General features: G+C 40.0%; 1 protein-coding gene across 2 annotated transcripts in view; it reads left to right on the forward strand.

Annotated features, from left to right (window-relative positions):
* Positions 1-17077, forward strand: part of clhc1 (clathrin heavy chain linker domain containing 1) — a 52122-nt gene extending 35045 nt beyond the window's left edge. Inside the window, exons 8-11 of one of the 2 annotated variants that reach the window (XM_033025202.1) lie at positions 5791-5965; positions 10067-10269; positions 14495-14674; positions 16178-17077. In XM_033025202.1, coding sequence (XP_032881093.1) covers positions 5791-5965; positions 10067-10269; positions 14495-14674; positions 16178-16386 — 767 coding nt within the window. In that variant the 3' untranslated portion in view covers positions 16387-17077. The remainder of the gene's footprint in view (positions 1-5790; positions 5966-10066; positions 10270-14494; positions 14675-16177) is intronic. The other variant, XM_033025204.1, reaches the window with a different exon arrangement.
* The last annotated feature ends 979 nt before the right edge of the window (positions 17078-18056 follow it).

Genomic DNA, 18056 nt, shown 5'->3' on the forward strand with positions numbered 1-18056 from the left:
TTTAGTTTTATGTGTCGACTGGACAAGTCAGAGAACCATATAATTGAAGCCCTAGTCAGCCCTCTGAAAAGCTGCTATAGATTCACTTCTAGGCTAAGACTGCATTGGTGCAATAGCTTGTATATTTTATAGGCTAATATGCAATTTTTTTAATGTATTTTTGTATCTTCTTGTTTTTCTGTTTGGTGTGTTATATGGACCTGTGTCTGTAATAAAGCTTTAATAATATGGGCACTCACATGGGTCCCAGCTGTGCCTACCTTTTTGACAGTTGCATACAACAGCCCTCATTCCAAATGTACATTGGCACCATCCTTCAACTCTTTCTACATTACACCGCCTCCAGCACCCATGCAGAACTCATTGATTTCAATAACTTTACAACTAACTTCCACACTGCCCACAAATTCACGGACTATCTCTAATACCTCTCTCCCCTTTCTTCTCTCTGTCTCCATCACAGGGAACAGACTATCGACTGATGTCTACGACAAACCTCCAACTCCCACAGTTATCTGGATTGCACTTTCTCCCACCCTGCCTCTTGCAAATACGTTATCCCCTATTCTTAATTTCTCTGCCTTGGCCACATCTGCTCCCAAGATGAGGCATTCCATTCTAGGACATCTGAGATGTCCTCTTTCATTAGTAAATGTGGTTTCACCCCCTCCTGTCATAGATGGAGATCCCTCACCCACGTCTATATTCTGTTCCGTAGTTCTGCTCTTGCTTCCCCCCTACACCCTCTGACGAAACAAGAATACAGTTTCCCTTGCTCTCAACTTCACCCCACCAGACTCTGCAACCTCTGCCATTTTCACCACCTCCAACGTGCTCCCACCCTTTTCCGCCTTCCACAGAGACGGCTCCCTCTGCAAATCCTTGGTTCACTCATCCCATCCGACCAAACCCACCAAAATTATTTCCTTTGCAACAGCAGGATATGTAACACCTGTCCCTAAATCTCCTCCCTCACCTTCATCCAAGGAACCCCGCAATTTTTCCAGTTGAGGCTGCGATTCCCCTCATCCAACCTTATCTACCGCATCCTGTGTTCCTGATGGGGCCTCCTGTACATCAGCGAGACCAAGTGTAGACTTGGTGACTGTTTCGCCGAACACTTATGCTCGATCCGCTAAGGTCTTCTGGATCTCCCGGTTGCTAACCATTGTAATCCTCTTCCCATTGCTATACTGACCTTTCTGTCCATTGTCAGTGGGGCCACACGTTACCTCAAGGAACAACACCTAGTATTCTGTTTGGGATACGGTCCAACGGTGTGAACATTGAATTCTCCAATTTTAGATTGCTACACAATCCTCCCTCTCTCCCTTCTTTCGCTGTATTTCCACCTCTCACCCCCTCCCCCCATCCCTCCCTGTGCCCCACCTGATCACACACCTATTTCTCCCCCTCCCCTCTCACCTATATTCCTACCTCTAGCTTCACAATGTGCAACTGGGGCTGTTTTCTGATTAATTGATTAATTTTGAAAATATAATGATTAATTAATTAGTTCCCAAAAATCAGATTTTCATGATTTTCAAATTAAAACTCAATTTTTCAAGGCAAATTTACCTTTATTTAACAAATGTAAACCTACTTTAGACTGTCATTAGGTAAGATCTCAAATATCATAAGATATCAACAGTGTCATCACTCAATGATGTGCGCAATTTCGTAACAACGAAGCCAGTGGCACTAAAATATCTCTCAGATTCAATTGAGCTAAGAGGATTGCCCTAAGTGCTCTGTACACTTTTTCATGTGTGCTTGTGCATTTCGATGTTCTTTCAGGGGTAGCCATTTCTCACTTCAATATCTTCAAAATTTTCTGTGTGTTTGAATATGACTCCAATTGGCTTTGGCTTCTATTCTTTCTGGAGAGAATGGCATCAAGCTCTTCTGATTTATTTTGTTTTCAGTGGGCACAGCTTAATCATTATCTTCTTTATCATTGTCACCAAATAATTCATTGTCTATGTTTGAGAACTGCCGCATGTAAACATCTCTCGCAATTTTGACAAGATCTTTTGTGGTGGGAACACAAGTCGGGAGTTCCAGGCAGAGTCATAATCTATTGGATCATCCGAGTACCTGAGGAGTCCTGAAATGCCTGGTTTTCCTCTCTGCCAAATCCAGGCGCAAAGAGCTTCATACAGTTTTTTACTGATATCACCAGGTTGCAACTCCAAATTGATCAGCAAGAAATGAAATATTTTGTCAGCTTTGAGTAAATTTCAATCATATCAACCAAGGGCAAGGGCACTCATTTAAATCAAATCCAAACTTTCAGCTAACTCAGCCACAATTCAATTTGAGACGAAAACATTGATGAAAGCTCACAAAACACTGTTGGTATGGCATCTTTCAGTTCCAAAATCCGCCTCAGCATTGAAATCCAACGTGTTTTGCAGTAACGGATCAATGCCATCTCATTTCCTTTTTCACATTTGAATGGATTTTACACTAAATCACTTCTCGCGGGTGATTTGCGGAAAAACTTAGGATTTTTAAAATCAATTCAGCAATGTTGTCTGCAAGTTGAACATCAGCCATTGATCTTGAACACACTCCATCACCTTCGTCCTCATCATTGGACACCTCATCTTGACTTCTTCATAGATGTCGTCCTCTTAATTTTCATCTTCATCACCATCAACAGACATGTTACATGGCCGCTTGTACAACATATCAACCATGTCTAAGGGAATGACATAATTGCTGGAAAATGCTTCATTTTTAACCAATCTTCTTCATGACACCGACTCCATCAGTGGTCATCACGACTACATGTTTCTTAATATCAATGTCAAAAGTTTCAAGTTTATCAATGATCGGTTTTAGTCCTTTTTTGGCAGACATTGAACCATTGAATCATCTTGAGGCCAAAGAGCTTGTCAGTGTGGTAAATTGGGACATGTAGCGTTAATTTCTCTTTGAGGTTCACTCGTCTAAAATGAGTGAAAAGCGGTCCCCAGATTCCAGTATTTCCTTCAGTTCCTGCTTCATTTTTTCCCGGAGTGTTGTTTCAAATATCATAACCATATCACTAATTCCGTCTCTCGTACTTGGGGTTTTCAGACCTTGTACTTTCCAGCCATTTTTGATGTCAACACTTCTGGCCAAACGGAATTCTGTCTAAAGTTGTCAAACGTACAATAACAAACTCAGGTGTTTCTGTTGAATTCTTCTTGAAATGCAAATTAATTATTCCCTGAGTTGCAGGATGGAATGCCACCCGACTTGTTTGAAGACACTGGTTCAAATTTGAAGGCATGTTTGTGTTCCAGATGATATTTGAATGACAATGGGGGTGGCTGATAATTGAAAGTTATTTCACAATGCTTGCACCTTACAAAATTCCCATTATTTTTGTTCACAAGAAACCTGCACAGACATCCGACTTTGCCTTAAAATTCAACCCAGTTATTTGACATTTTACGGTTCAAAATGTTCTTAACTGTTTGATTATGTCTATGTTTTTGCTTAGCTTTACTGGATAAACTGGCTGAAAAGTTACCAAACATTTATTTACAAAACAAGGAATTCTTGTACCATCGTATTCTAGTACTAGCTTTAGAGAAGGGAGTTTAGAAGTGTAATCACTTTAATCGATAAAATCTTGATTAATCATGGGTGATTAATCATGAATCATTTTTGTCGAGAAACGGATTAATCAGAACAGCCTGGCTTTGTCCAACCATCACCCTATCAAAACACCCTTCTCACCTGCATCGACCTGTTACCTGGCAGGCTTTGTCCTGCCCTCCTCTCTTCCATCTTTTTTTCTCCCCCCACCCCTCCCCCAATCAGTCTGAAGAAGTGACCAGATCCAAAACGCCACCTATACATACTCTCCAGAGATGCTACCTGGCCCTCTGAGTTATGGCCCTGTCCCACGGTACGAGTTCATTCCAAGAGCTCTCCCGAGTTTAAAAAAAAATCAAACTCGTGGTAAGCACGGAGAATGAACGTAGTGGGTACGTCGGAGCTCGGGGACGTCTCTTAGCGGCTCGTAACGCTAACGGCAGGTACTCGGGAAGACTCGCTAATGGCAGGCAAGCTCGGGAAGACTCGTGAAGATTTTTCAACACGTTGAAAAATGTCCACGAGAGCCCCGAGTACCGACAAGCGGCCATTACTGTAAATCTCCGCGTTCGAATCAGGGCACACTCGGGAGAGCTCTTGGAATGAACACGTACCGTGAGACAGGGCCATTACTCCAGCACCTTTTTTTTTCAGGTTTGGACAAAGGCAAGTCAGTTAAAGGTGGAGCCAAAATTGGAGGAGATGATAGACAGATGGAACCAGTTTGGTGGTGGGGGGGACGGTACGGGGGTGTAAGGGGAGGATAGAAGGCATGACGAAAACTGGATGGATAGATGAGTATGTGTAGGAAGAGAGCATCAGATGTGGGTTCCCTGAAATTGGAAAGTTCAATATTCATACCATTGGTTTATATGCTATGGAGAGGCAAAGAGCAAAGTGGAACACACATCTCATTTCTGGTTGGGTAGTTTAATGAATTTTCCAATTTCAGAAACCCATTTCCCTGTGCTCTCCTGCCATATCAGTCTACCTAGTTTTTTTCTCTTTCTTCATCTTCCCATCCCCCACCTGGTTCCATCTGCCCATCATCTTGTCAACATCTAGCTTTAGCAGTCACCTCCTAGCCTTTGTTCTCGCTCATCATGACCTCCCTGATCATTTGCACTCCAACCCTCCCCCCACCCCCACCCCCCCTCGCTTAGTTTCATCTGTACATCTGTACATCATCCCATCCCCATTGTTTCTACCTATTACCTTCCAACCTCTATCCCACTGCTATATATTGCTCTATAATGGTCATCTTTCCTGCTCCTGATACAGGGTCTTAACCAAAACCAATGGATACATTATGGACAAAATTGATTTATGAATATCTTTAAAAGCAGAACCCATTTGTTATCCAGAGGCCTGTGTATTGCATGTTGAATACTTTTTAGAAGAAGTAGTGAAATGGATGCACTTTAATACCCATCATCAAGGTGGTAACATCACTGCTGATAATCTATCTCTCAATACAGATGTCAGGATAGATTTACTTCAGTTAAAGAGGGAACAATCTTCTTGACATTGTCATCCATTTACATCTGAACATATATTGGCTCCATATAAGGTCAAAAGTGGCTATCGTCTCTGGGGGATCTTCTGTAGGGGATACCATCTGCAAGATGCTCGGCAGCGACTTATCAAGTCTTTGGCAGCCTTTATTACCAAGAACTCTGAGGGCAACTGGCATTTAGGGATGCTTCTATCTTCAAATTCCTGTCCAGGTCACACACCACAGAAATGTTAACTCCTTTCAGTCAACATCTGATTATCTTATAGTTTGGTGAGATGGCAGGTTTGTATAATTCCTTGTGGTAATAAAGTTCCCTCTCAATAAAGAGAGGTTCCATTATGGCAAATAAAATAATTGGAACTAAGATAGATCCAATTGCTTATATTATTCCTCAGCTGGGAGAGTCTTCCAGGGAGCTCTACCTGAGTTCCTGCTGAACTGATCATAAAGTGATGCACCAGACATCTGTTTTAATTTGTGCTTATTCTCCCTTATGTGAGGCATAGTTTGGCTTGTGTTCATTCTTCATAATGATGCAGGTGAGCTAAAAATATAACTATTTGTCTCTTTTAAATATATTTCTCAGGATTCCATTTGCAATTTTAAAAAGCAAAATAATTATAACAAGGTGTACTTCAAGTATTTTGCTGTAAAAACTTACATATTAGCATTTTCTTCCTCAGCTGTCACAGAATATGAAGGGTATGTTTCTCCTCTCTTGGATTTCTTTGAAGCAGTAATTAACTCCTATTCTGCTGTCAGACATCCACCTATTGCAAAAATGTCACTGGAAGGAGTGAAATGTGCATTGACGCACAACCGATTGGATCTAGTCATACGCTGGGTTATGCAACAGAGGTAATAATCTTAACTAAATGATTATTATAGAACAAATGTTATCATAGAACATAGTATGGAGAACAAAGTTAAGTATAATACAGCTGACTGGAAACCAGAGAAGAAAATTCTGCATTTAAAACCTCATACTCTGATTTTCTCATTCAGAAATCTCAGTCAAATAATGATAGGTAGTCAATGAATTTTCATTGACTGACGTGTAAAGAGGCATGAACATCAACAATTTTATACTTTAATCAGAGGATTTTCCTATTTTGGTCGTACCAGTGAACAAACGTATATTTTATTTCTTGTTAAGATCAATCAGAATAGTAATAAACATAAACGTTGACCTTACTTAAATCAATGGGGTAAAAGTGGATCTGGTCCAGATAAATCAGAACCAAAAAAAAAGTTGTCCGAGCTTAAAGTAAGGTAAGTCATCGGTCTACAGAATTGGATACAACAATGACCGAAAAGATATTTGGACAGATAAATGAATAGGATGGGTTTATAGGGCCATGGACGAATTACAGGCAAATAGGACTAACCCCTTATTCCAATTAATTTAATTGGCATGGATAGGCTGGGCCAAAGGGCCTCTTTCCATGCTGTATAGCTCTATGATTCTATCTCTGAATGTCAGAGGGGTTAAGTGGAGAAGGCAGGAGAATGGGGTTGAGAGGGAAAGATATATCAGCCAAGACTGAATTGTGGAGGAAAGTTGATGGGCCGAATGGCCTAATTCTGCCCCTATGATTTATGAACATTGATTTTTCGGATTTTGAGAGAATTATGGAACGGAATTAGAGCAGCATGCAGTGGAGCTTACCAAGGAGAAGGCAATTCCAGATTTAGTGTTATGTAATGAACCGGATTTGATAAGGGAACTCAAGGTAAAGCTTATCAAGGAGAAGGCAATTCCAGATTTAGTGTTATGTAATGAACCGGATTTGATAAGGGAACTCAAGGTAAAGCTTATCAAGGAGAAGGCAATTCCAGATTTAGTGTTATGTAATGAACCGGATTTGATAAAGGGAACTCAAGGTAAAGGAACCATTAGGAGGTAACGACCATAACATGATACGTTTTAATCTGCAATTTGAGAGGGAGAAGGTGAAATCGGATATGTTGGTATGTCATCTGAGCAAAGGGGACTACAGAGGCATGAGGGAGGAGCTGGCCAAACTTGACTGGAAAGGGACCCTAACAGGGGTGATGGTGCAACAACAATGGCAGGAATTTCTGGGAATGATCTGGAAGATGCAGGATCTATTCTGTCCAAAGAGGAAGAAAGATTCTAGGGGGAAGAGGTGACTATGGCTGACAAGGGAAATCAAGGACAGTATAGAACTAAAAGAAACACTAATATAACACTGCAAAGATTAGTGGGAAACCAGAGGATTGGGAACAACAGAAGGTAACTAAGAAGGCAATAGGGGGAGAAAAGATGAAATACGAAGGTAAGCTAGTCAATAATATAAAAGAGGATAACAAGTGTTTCATCAGTTATATAAAGAGTAAGATAGAGGCATGACTGGAAGTTGGACCGCTGGAGAATGTTGCAGGAGAAGTGATAATGGGGAATAAAGAAATGGCAGAGGAGTTGAATAACTTTTATGCATCAGTTTTCACAGTGGAAGATACCAGCAACGTGCCTGAAATTCAAGAGAGTCAGGGGATGGAAATTAATGGAGTGGCTATTACTAGGGAGAAGGTGTTTGGAAAGCTGAAAGGGCTGAAGGTGGATGTCACCTGGACCAGATGGACTGCACCATTGGGTTCTGAAAGAGGTGGCGTTAGAGATTGTGGAGAAATTGAGAGTGATATTTCAAGAATTACTAGAGACAGGAGAGGTCCCAGATGATTGGAAAATTGCCAATATTACCCCCACTGCACAAGAAGGGAGCAAAGCAGAATAGTGGGAACTGACTTCGGTGGTTGGTAAGATTTTATTATAAAGGATGAGATTACGGAATACTGTGAAGTTCACGATAAAATAGGCCAGTCAGCATGGCCTTGTGAAATGGAGGTCTTGCTTGACTAATTTGCTGGAATTCTTTGAAGAAGTAAATAGCAGGACAGACAAAGGAGAGTCAGTAGATGTTGTTTACTTAGATTTTCAGAAAGCCTTGTGCACGCGTGAGGCGGCTAAGGAAGTTGAGAGCCCACGGTATCAAAGAGCATAGACTAGCAGGTTGGCTGGATAGTAGAAGACAAAGAGTGGCAATAAATGGGCTTTTTTCTGGTTGGCTGCCAGTGACTAGTGGAGTTCCGCAGGGATCGGTGCTGGGGCTGCTACTCTTGTGTATTAATGATTTGGATGAGGGGATTGAATGCTTTGTGGCTAAGTTTGAGGATGATATGAAAATAGGTGGAAGAGCAGGTAGTGTAGAGAAAGCAGGAACTCTGCAGAAGGACTTGGATAGGTTGGGAGAGTGGGCAGAGAAGTGGCAGCTGGAATATAGTGTAGCAAAGTGTGGAGTCATGTTCCTACTGTTTGATCTACAGGAGGAATAAAGGTGTAGACTATTTTCTAAATGGGGAGAGAATCCAGAAATCAGAGGTGCAAAGGGACTTGGGAATGCTGGTGCAGGATTCCCAAAAAGCTAATCTGCAAGTCGAATCAGTAGTAAATAAAGCAAACTCAATGCCAGATTTTATTTCAAGAGGGCTTGTATACAAAAGCAGGGATGTAATGCTGAGGCTCTATAAGGCACTGGTAAGGCCGTTTTTGCAATTTTGGGCACCATATCTGAGGAAGGATGTGCTGGCTCTGGAGAAGGTCCAGAGGAGGTTTACAAGAATGATCCCAGGAATAAGTAGGTTAACCTATGATGAGCGTTTGTCAGCACTGGGCCTGTACTCGCTGGAGTTTAGAAGAATGAGGGGGGACCTCTTTGAAACATACAGAATAGTGAAATGCTTGGATAGAGTGGATGTGGAGAGGATGTTTCCACTGGTGGGAGAGTCTAGGACTGGAAGTCATAGCCTCAGAATTATAGGACGTTCTTTTAGGAAGATGAGACATTTATTTAGTCAGAGGGTGATGAATCTGTCGAATTCTTTGCCACAGAAGGCTGTGGAGGCCAAGTCAGTGGATATTTTTAAGGCAGAGATAGATAGATTCTTGATTAGTACAGGTGTCAGAGGTTATGGGGAGAAGGCAAGAAAATGGGGTTAGGAGGGAGAGATAGATCAGCCATGATTGAATGGCGGAGTAGAATGGTCTAATTCTACTCCTATCACTTATGACGTTATGACCCAATTACAGGATCATAATCTTTGAATGCTGTTTGGACGTAGTGGCAGATGACTTGAGAATAGCAAATACTAATTCCTTGTTCATAAAAGGGACTACGGATTAACCTTGCAACTACAGGCAGTCAGTTTGAACTCATTTGGTGGAAAGACATTTTAAAAATATTGATCTGGGACAAGATTAAGACAAGTCAACATGGATGTGTTAAGAATAAATTATGTTTCAATAAATACTTAGTTGAAATGATAGTGTTTCAATAATTTGATAGAATTGTTTGATAAGGTAATGAATATTGAGGGTAATATTTCCATGGACTTCCAGCAAACAATTAATAAGGTGCCATATAACAGGCGTGTTAACAAAATCGAAACATGTTTCATTGACAGGCATTTATACAGTAGCAAGGCTACGATGCTAGATAAGTAAATGACAATAGCTGTTTCTCGGACTGGAGGAAGATGAATAATGACATATTCCCAGGAATCTTTGTTAAGCTGGATTTTGGGGTGCCTGCCACCATTCTAAATTTGAAAAGCTCTGTTGTGTATTGAGCTCTTAATAATTTGTATCCTCACAAAGATAAGATGCTGATTATGAAATCCAACTATTGCGGCAGTACAAAATGAAAATGTTATATACCTCCAGCAGATTTCTTTCCCAATGAAGTCAATGGAACGGAGAATCAGGTAGGTTGTGTGATGGGCACCACATGTTATTTTGTGTAAACCTCTGAAGGTGATGACATCTTGTAAGATTCCTAATTTACAGATCATTTTGCATCCAAATGACTAAGTGTTTTTTTTTGTTACTTGATTTTAAACTTTTTTGGTACTTTGCTACTTTCTCTTTTCGTCTTTTAGATTGACATGTTCTGAAGCCCTGGGAGATGCACTTTACGATTATGGAGAAACTGAGCTACAAGACTTTGAAACGTGTATGGCATTGGCTCAGACTGTCTATAATAAATGTGGTGTGCATAAGAAAGCTGTTCTCTGCATGTGCAGGGTTGGGGAGTTGACTGGGGCGATGGGATATATTCATGATTCCAAAAGGTTCAGCTTGGGTAAGAATTCAAGTGAATTTATTATATTTTGTTGATTAAAATTAATATTGTGAGAGAACTTAAATGCTAACTTGTTTCTAAATATGTTTTTTCTAAGGTTTACCATTGCAACATTTCCCTTTCTCAGTAACTTGCTTTGAAGGTGAATTACAGCCTACTGAACAACCTCGTAATCTTGAGTCGTATAACAGAATATATTTGTTGATGTATTATTGTATACTATCACTCCTTATTCTTTAAAGTTAATAGCTGGATGCAGTCTAGGAACTAAAGCTTTCAGATTGATCCTTCAAATTGTCGTAGCAGCTATAACCTCATCAGACCATCTTATGACCACATTCATTTGTTGCATATGGACTGCTTCATTATGCAAATAAGCATGTTCCTATCACCAATTATTGGGAGTTTGGCTGCGGAGATATGATAGATTTTACACTCTTCCAGGCCAGCCCAGTATAGATTCCATTAGCTTGAATTGATGCACTACCAACCAAACATAAAGTCATGATTTCAGAAACATGTCTGTACAACGGAAAACACTCTTTGACAGAAACTTAGTTGTTCCCAAACAAAAGGACAAGGCAAACTGTTTGGGATTTAGGAAGGAACCCAACTCAATAGTCTTTGGTAGAAAATTCAGGATATTAATCCTGTGTTGATATTTGTAGCGAGTCTAGGATAGCATCAAAAATATTATACATGTACCTGTAATTTACGCTATTTGTATTGATTTAATTCTATTCATGTTACTTATCTTTACAAACTGGGCACTCACAAACTGAACTAAGCTTCACGTGAAGATAACTTTAGAACTCTATTGGAAGATTGTAAACATTTGTAAAAATTATGATTTTTAATCAGCTCTAATTTCCTGATATGTACCTCTATTTCCCAATATACCCAACATTTTACCAGCTTTTTCTGAAATATAGCTTCCTTTCTACAAATAGAACTTTACTAGATTTACTAAGCTACTCCCCTTGTTTGTTTCCTTCTTCTGAACCTTCTGAGTTTTGTAGTCGGCAGGACAGTACTCTGCATATCGCCAACTAGGACAATTTTTCATTTTTATCAAGCCAAATTAAACAAGGCAATTAACCTACAAACCTGTACGTCTTTGGAGGAAACCAAAGATCTCTGAGAAAACCCACGCAGATCACGGGGAGAACGTACAAACTCCATACAGACAGCATCCGTAGTCGGAATCGAACCCGGGTCTCTGGGGCTGCATTTTGCTGTAAGGCAGCAACGCTACCGCTGTGCCACCGTGACTATTATCCATTCTATGTTTAAATCTATCACAATCATGCTTGTTTTTTAAATCTGTGTTTATTCTTTGGAAATCATTGTACTACAGATTTTGTTGGTCCCAAACAAAAGGGCAAGTTCAGTTGCTGAGGAAATTCATGACCGAGATTGATAGATTTTTAGGTTGTTCAGGAAATTGAGGGTTATGTGATATGTAGAATTGTGGCACATAGGTAAAAGATCAGCTGTGATCTTTTTAAATGGTGGAGCAGTGACATTGGGCCAAATAAGATATCTTGCTATGTTCTTACGTTCCTGAGAAATGTTATGGATTCAACTTTTAAATTCTAGCCCACTTGACTTTGCCCTCGGCCTAAACACCCAAGCTATGGCAACAGAGCTTCAGGTTTAAACATTCATTTAATTTCAGATGCAATATTGGCATTTGCCTCTACCCTTTTATGGATAAGGTTTGGTAGAACCAGTGTTAATGCCTGATATTAATAGGTACAATCAAAAACTACTGACTGGAATTTCCTAATTACTATGCTCTGGAGTTCCAAGTTATCATTGGCAGCACACAGTAATACAAGCCTATTGCTATATATCTTATTTCTGCTAATTTCTGATAAAAAAATATGAAACTAGAATATGGTATTACATCCATTTTTACTTTATAATGAAAAACTCCCTAACTTAATTTTGGTTATTGGCTAAAGTGAAAGAACTATGTATCTGTGGTCTTTCAAATGTACTTCTTAATTATCCTTGTTTTGGTGTGATTCTAAATGCAAAGTTAGACTGGGGTGCTAAACTACCAGCAGCAGATTTGAAAAGTATTGTAAAAGTGTAATCTAAGTTGTAAGAATATATTCAATCTCCTTTAACAGGTGGTTAGTTAAGAGGCTTAACCAACGGCATGGATGCCTGGTTGAATCCTTTAAATTAATAAGAACTCTGATTCCATAAAATATGATGTAATCAGCCTCAGAGGTTAGAATCAAGAATGTTCTAATATTTATGATATAGCTCTTGGTGAATTGTGGTCCTGTAAACATTCTGAACATCATTTTTAAAAGACAATTACAATTGAATTGTCTCCACCAGTGAGCTGCCTGTGGCCCATACACTTTAATCTCTGCTGCCTGGAATCGATTAATTTACAATATCGTTTTTTTTATAAGGAGGCAGCTAAAGGCGAATTATTTTCCCTCACTTTGATGTGTTTCCCATTTTCTGCTGATCACGCCCAAACCTATTCTAACAACCTGGTTCAAATTGGAATTTGCCTTCAAATTTCTTAACATCTGTTCAATTACATTTTTGCCAGTGGTATGTAACTCCAATCCAAAGATAGAGACCACAATCAAAATTCATTAGATGGTGGCATTATTCAATATTGTACCTTCAAAGGTACAGTATATGAGTGAAACTGATGGAGGTGGAATCGCACCACAATACTCCAATTAATGGAAGAAGTTTTGATGAAGCATTCAGGAATATGTCTAGACAGGGGCTGATTAGGGATAGTCAGTATGGTAGACACAAAATGCTGGAGTAACTCAGCGGGTGAGGCAGCATCTCTGGAGAGAAGGAATGGGCGACGTTTCGGGTCAAGACCCTTCGTCAGTATGGTATTGTACATGAGAGATAGTGTCTTACAAATCTGATTGAGTTTTTTGAAGTAATAACCAAAAAGGTTGCTGAGGGCAAGCCCACATAGACTTCAGCAAGGCATTTGATAAGGTTCCACATGTAGGCTGCTCTGGAAGGTTAGATCGCATGTGATCCAGGGAGAACTAACCAACTAGATAAAGAATTGGCTTTATGGATGGAAGCAGTGGGTGATGGTGAAAGGGTGTTTTTCAGAATGGAGGCCTGTGACTAGTTTGGTGCTGGGCCCGTCGCTGTTTGTGGTTTATGTCAATGATTTTAACATGAATGGAGAAGGCATGTTTGTAAGTTTGTAGATGACACTAAAGTGGGTGGTATCACCTGGTGCGCTGGGGCAGCAGGGCGAAGGCCACGGACGCCAATAGGATCAACAAACTCATCAAGAAGGCTGGTTCTGTCCTGGGAGCGGAGTTAGATTCATAGGACGTGATCTTGGAGGAGAGGATGCTCCTCAAACTGCAGAGCATCTTGGACAATACAGCTCACTCCCTCCATGACACACTGGTCAACCTGAGGAGTACCTTCAGCAACAGACTGGTATCACCTAGATGCAGGATAGAAATCCACAGGAGATTCTTCTTCCCTGTGGCTATCAAACTGTACAACTCCTCCCCCTTCTGTCGTGGGGTAGATTGAGATTGACTCCCTCCCCCCTCCCCAAGCTTTGCACATCCCCAATCCCTTTCACTCAGTACTTTAATTTCATGTATCATGTATTTTGTGTTTTTATGACTGTTGGCAGATCATTTCCCTCCTGGGATAAATAAAGTTCTATCGTATTGTCTCGTACATAGCGAAGACAGTTATCAAACATTACAGCAGGATCGTGATCAGCTGGGCAAGTGGGCTGAGGAATGATTAATGGAGTTTAATGTAGTTAAGTGCGAGTTGTTGAATTTTGGGAAGTCAAATCAGGGCAGTCGTTCACAATGAATGGTAGGACCCTGAGAAGTGTCATAGAGCAGAGAGATCTAGGAGTGTAGGTATATAGTTCCTTGAAAGTGATGTCACAGGTAGATAGGTTGGTCAAGAAGGCTTTCGGTACATTGGCCTTCATCAGACAGGGTACTGAGTATAGAAGTTGGGATGTTATGTTACACTGTACAAAACGTTGGAATATTGTGTTCAAGAGTGCAGAGAATATTTACAATACAAGGATGTTGCCTGGACTTGAGGACCTCGACTATAGGGAAAGGTTGGGCAGGCTGTCAGTTGTCAGATTATAATTCAATTTGGTTTGCTGCCAGTTTGCCTTATATGAACCCTTTTCTAATATTTTATATATGGATTGTTTTTCTTCAAGATGATTATTTATTTTTGTTGAACAACTATCAAAATACTGAGCTACTTCGGAGCCTGACACATGAATGGAAAGGAAATCCAGCAGTCTTCTCAATAGGACAAGCTGTATTGTGGCTCGTATCAACTGATCCCAAGGATGCTGGATTCCACCTTTTGCAGGAGATATATGATCAAGGTCAAGGTAAAGACACAACAACATTGTAAAGTGCCCTTAGGTACTTCATGGAAGGCCACTCAGCCCATCCAACCTAAGACTGGCTCCTGATAGGGCAATCCTATGTCTCATTACCCGTAACTCATTCAATTTTACATGCCCCTCAATTCTCCTTTGATCATTATACCACCCACACTAAATCAAGGAATAATGTTACAACAGCCAATTAACCCACCTTTGACCTGTGGGAGTAAACTGGAGCATCCAGAGGAGATGGACATGGTCACAGGGAGAACGTACAAAACACTTGTTCAAGATTGAACCTGGGTCCTTGGATCTGCGAGTTAGATTGCTACTGTTGCCCTACATGTACATATGATCAGGTAATATTTGATGTCTTTAAAAAAACATTTGGACATGAGATAAAAATCTTCAATGTGGAGGTGGAATTTAAGGAGATTTGGAAGAACAAAGAGGATATAAAGATAGTTCTGGACTTTAAGGCTCGGGTGGTTAAGTAGAACTCTAGTTTCCTCTAAATTCATAAATGGTGAAAGGAAATGTATACAGTAAACCCTCACAATAATGGACCTTGGGGGTGGGTGGGGTGGGAGTGGGGGCACGGGGGGGGAGGTGTCCATCATTGCCAATTGTCCGAGTGGCGAGGGGCAAAGTTTAACCCAAGGCTGGGAGGGAAGAAACACAGCGACAATGGGGTTAAACAAGCGTGAATTCACATGCCGGAAGCCCCAGAGTCCCCGGCTCCCCATGAGGTGTACCAGGGACAGGTCTGGTACTCACACATGCTCCAACAACTGTAAGCATGCCACGTGGTTCCAGCTTATTGGGTAAGTGGTGCGGTGGTGCAACAGGAGCCGAGCTCCACTATAACCAAAATCTGTTATATAGATGTCCATTATTGCGAGAATTTACTGTATTCATGTCTTCAGCTTTGACTGAAACCACTCCAACCAGGGAAAGGTCGAGAAAGGTCAAGACCTTTCTCACTTTTAAATTTCCCATTGGACTAAGGATTAGAAATCTGCTCACATCTCCTCCCTCCACATCTGCTCCCTCCTTTTCCACTGCCTTTCAGATTTCTAAACAACCAAAACTTTGATCTCATTCAAATGAGAATCCATTAGGAGCAGCCCAGACTTTGAAGTTGGATATTTGGGCAGACAAAACTCTAGAGTTAGGATGGGATAATGAAATGGGACAATTTGCAAATATGTAGGCACAACTTGAATTCAGTACTTTGAGATGGAGAGATAATGGAGATATAAAATATCAGTAATCCATGAGTGTTACTTATCATGAGATGGAACGTGGACAGTAATATTCTAATCAAGTTAATATATGTGATGGAAAAATCTCACAAAGCTACCCATGGATGGATGGATGTCCATCAAGGAAATTTGAACCCACGATTGAGAATTTTCTCATTTTTAATACAACAGTGTAAATGTAATGGTGACATCAATGCGGTGGATAAATGATGTAAAAATTAATTATCATGTGCATTATTAGGTGCTTTGGAACAGGCAATCCTTAATGATCGTGTCTCTACACTGGAAGATTGGCAGGAAATTGCAGATGCATGCAATGCTAACAGCTTCAACAAATTGGCAAAGGGCATTTTTCGTGTACTCACATCACAAGAAGGAGGAACAGTAATAACATTTACATCTGATGATGATAAAGATGGTGCAAAATTGACAGAACATGTTTTATTGTAATTCAGTCGTTCACTGAGCAAACATTGTTTGTACCTTTGTTTTATAAAAATCAATTATGAAAGATGGAAAGTTTACTAATTGGCAAAATTCATCGTTAAACTTATAACTTTATCTCACATCACATTGTCAGAAAATACAGGATTTATTTCCCCAATTAAATGTCCGAAATGTGATCACTGTTGCAAACAATATGGCCCTAAATGCGCTCGCCTGACATTGGTTCCATTGATGTCAATGGGGCTTCAATAATCTTAACACCTGTTAGTGATAGTGATCAAAACAAAAATAATTGAACTTCTTATTTTAAAACTGTGTTCCCAACAATTCATAATTTCCTCAGCTCTACATTATAGACAGATTGTGTGCTCAACTGGACTCCTGTCAGAATTAAGAATGGTATTAACAGAGTTAACAAAATATATTTAACTTTTTAAATTGAACTTTGTAGAACTGTGCATCAGATGCTAAAGCCTCATATGTTGATACATGTTAAGTGGATTGCACATTGACTGCATTCATGAAGACTGGAAATATATTGCAGGAATCTGTGCAACCCATCATATTAATGATCATTAAAAAAAGAAACGTTAAGTTTATATCATTTTCCAGGTTTAGGTTCTTAGTCATGCAGTGTCAGTTACAGCACTGATTTTGCTGTTTCTTTTATCCGAATAAATTCAGAACTGCAATATTTGATTCTTTGCTGTTGTGCTGCTTGCAAAATGTCACCACAGAATGGTGCCTTTTTATTTGCGCCTTTCACTCTTTCCTCGTGATATCAATGAACAGCTGAGAGAAATGAATAAAGCAAAAGCTATGGAATTATACTACAACCAGGCTGCATTTCGGAAGATCTGTACTGCAGAATACTTGCTTCTCTCAAGCCAAGCCATTTCAGTACAGTATCAACCTGACCAAATGGAAATTTGCCTACATATGTCCTGGGAATTCCCATTATCGATAAATTCAATAGGACCAGCAAGTTAAGTACGTATTTGTCTTTGAACTGTATGTGGAATTGACAATCAGAGAAATTCTGTACATGGATTTCTTTTATTTTTTAAGGCTCTATTATAATATTGGATAGCCGCATAATATGTTTTCAGTTTATTAGCTAAGTTTCAGTTATTTAGCACCACAATTAAACTAAATGATAATCCTTCACCTGTGTTGGATCCTTTATGTTGCAGAGGCCTACTGGAAACTACAGTAGGATTGGTCATACTGTGGCACTGCTCATGCAAAAATAAAACACCACTGCTGACCGACAGTTGGTGAATCATGACTGGTTGTCATTAGGGAATGAATGCCGACAACATATACATCTTTACTGGAATCGCATCAGTGGGCATCTGGCAGCTGTGGCCTGCGAAGAAAAAAAAAAGACAAGTAAAAGATGTCAGACACCTCCTACATGGTTAAGTTAAGTAAAAAAAAGAAACGTTAAGTAGAAGCTTTCTTTAACAGAAAGGGTAGCCAGACTACTGGTACAGCAGTTGTAACAAGGGTGACCTGCAAACCTTGATATAGGATGAGACGAAGTTTCCTGCAAGTGAAACAAGAAATTATCTAACCTGGCCATCTTCACCATGCACATCTAATCCCTCTACATTCAAAAATATCATTATTAATTGGTCTTCCATCATTGTGCTTTCCATAGAGACCACTCC

Source organism: Amblyraja radiata, chromosome 8 (assembly GCF_010909765.2).
Source record: "Amblyraja radiata isolate CabotCenter1 chromosome 8, sAmbRad1.1.pri, whole genome shotgun sequence".
Taxonomy (NCBI): domain Eukaryota; kingdom Metazoa; phylum Chordata; class Chondrichthyes; order Rajiformes; family Rajidae; genus Amblyraja; species Amblyraja radiata.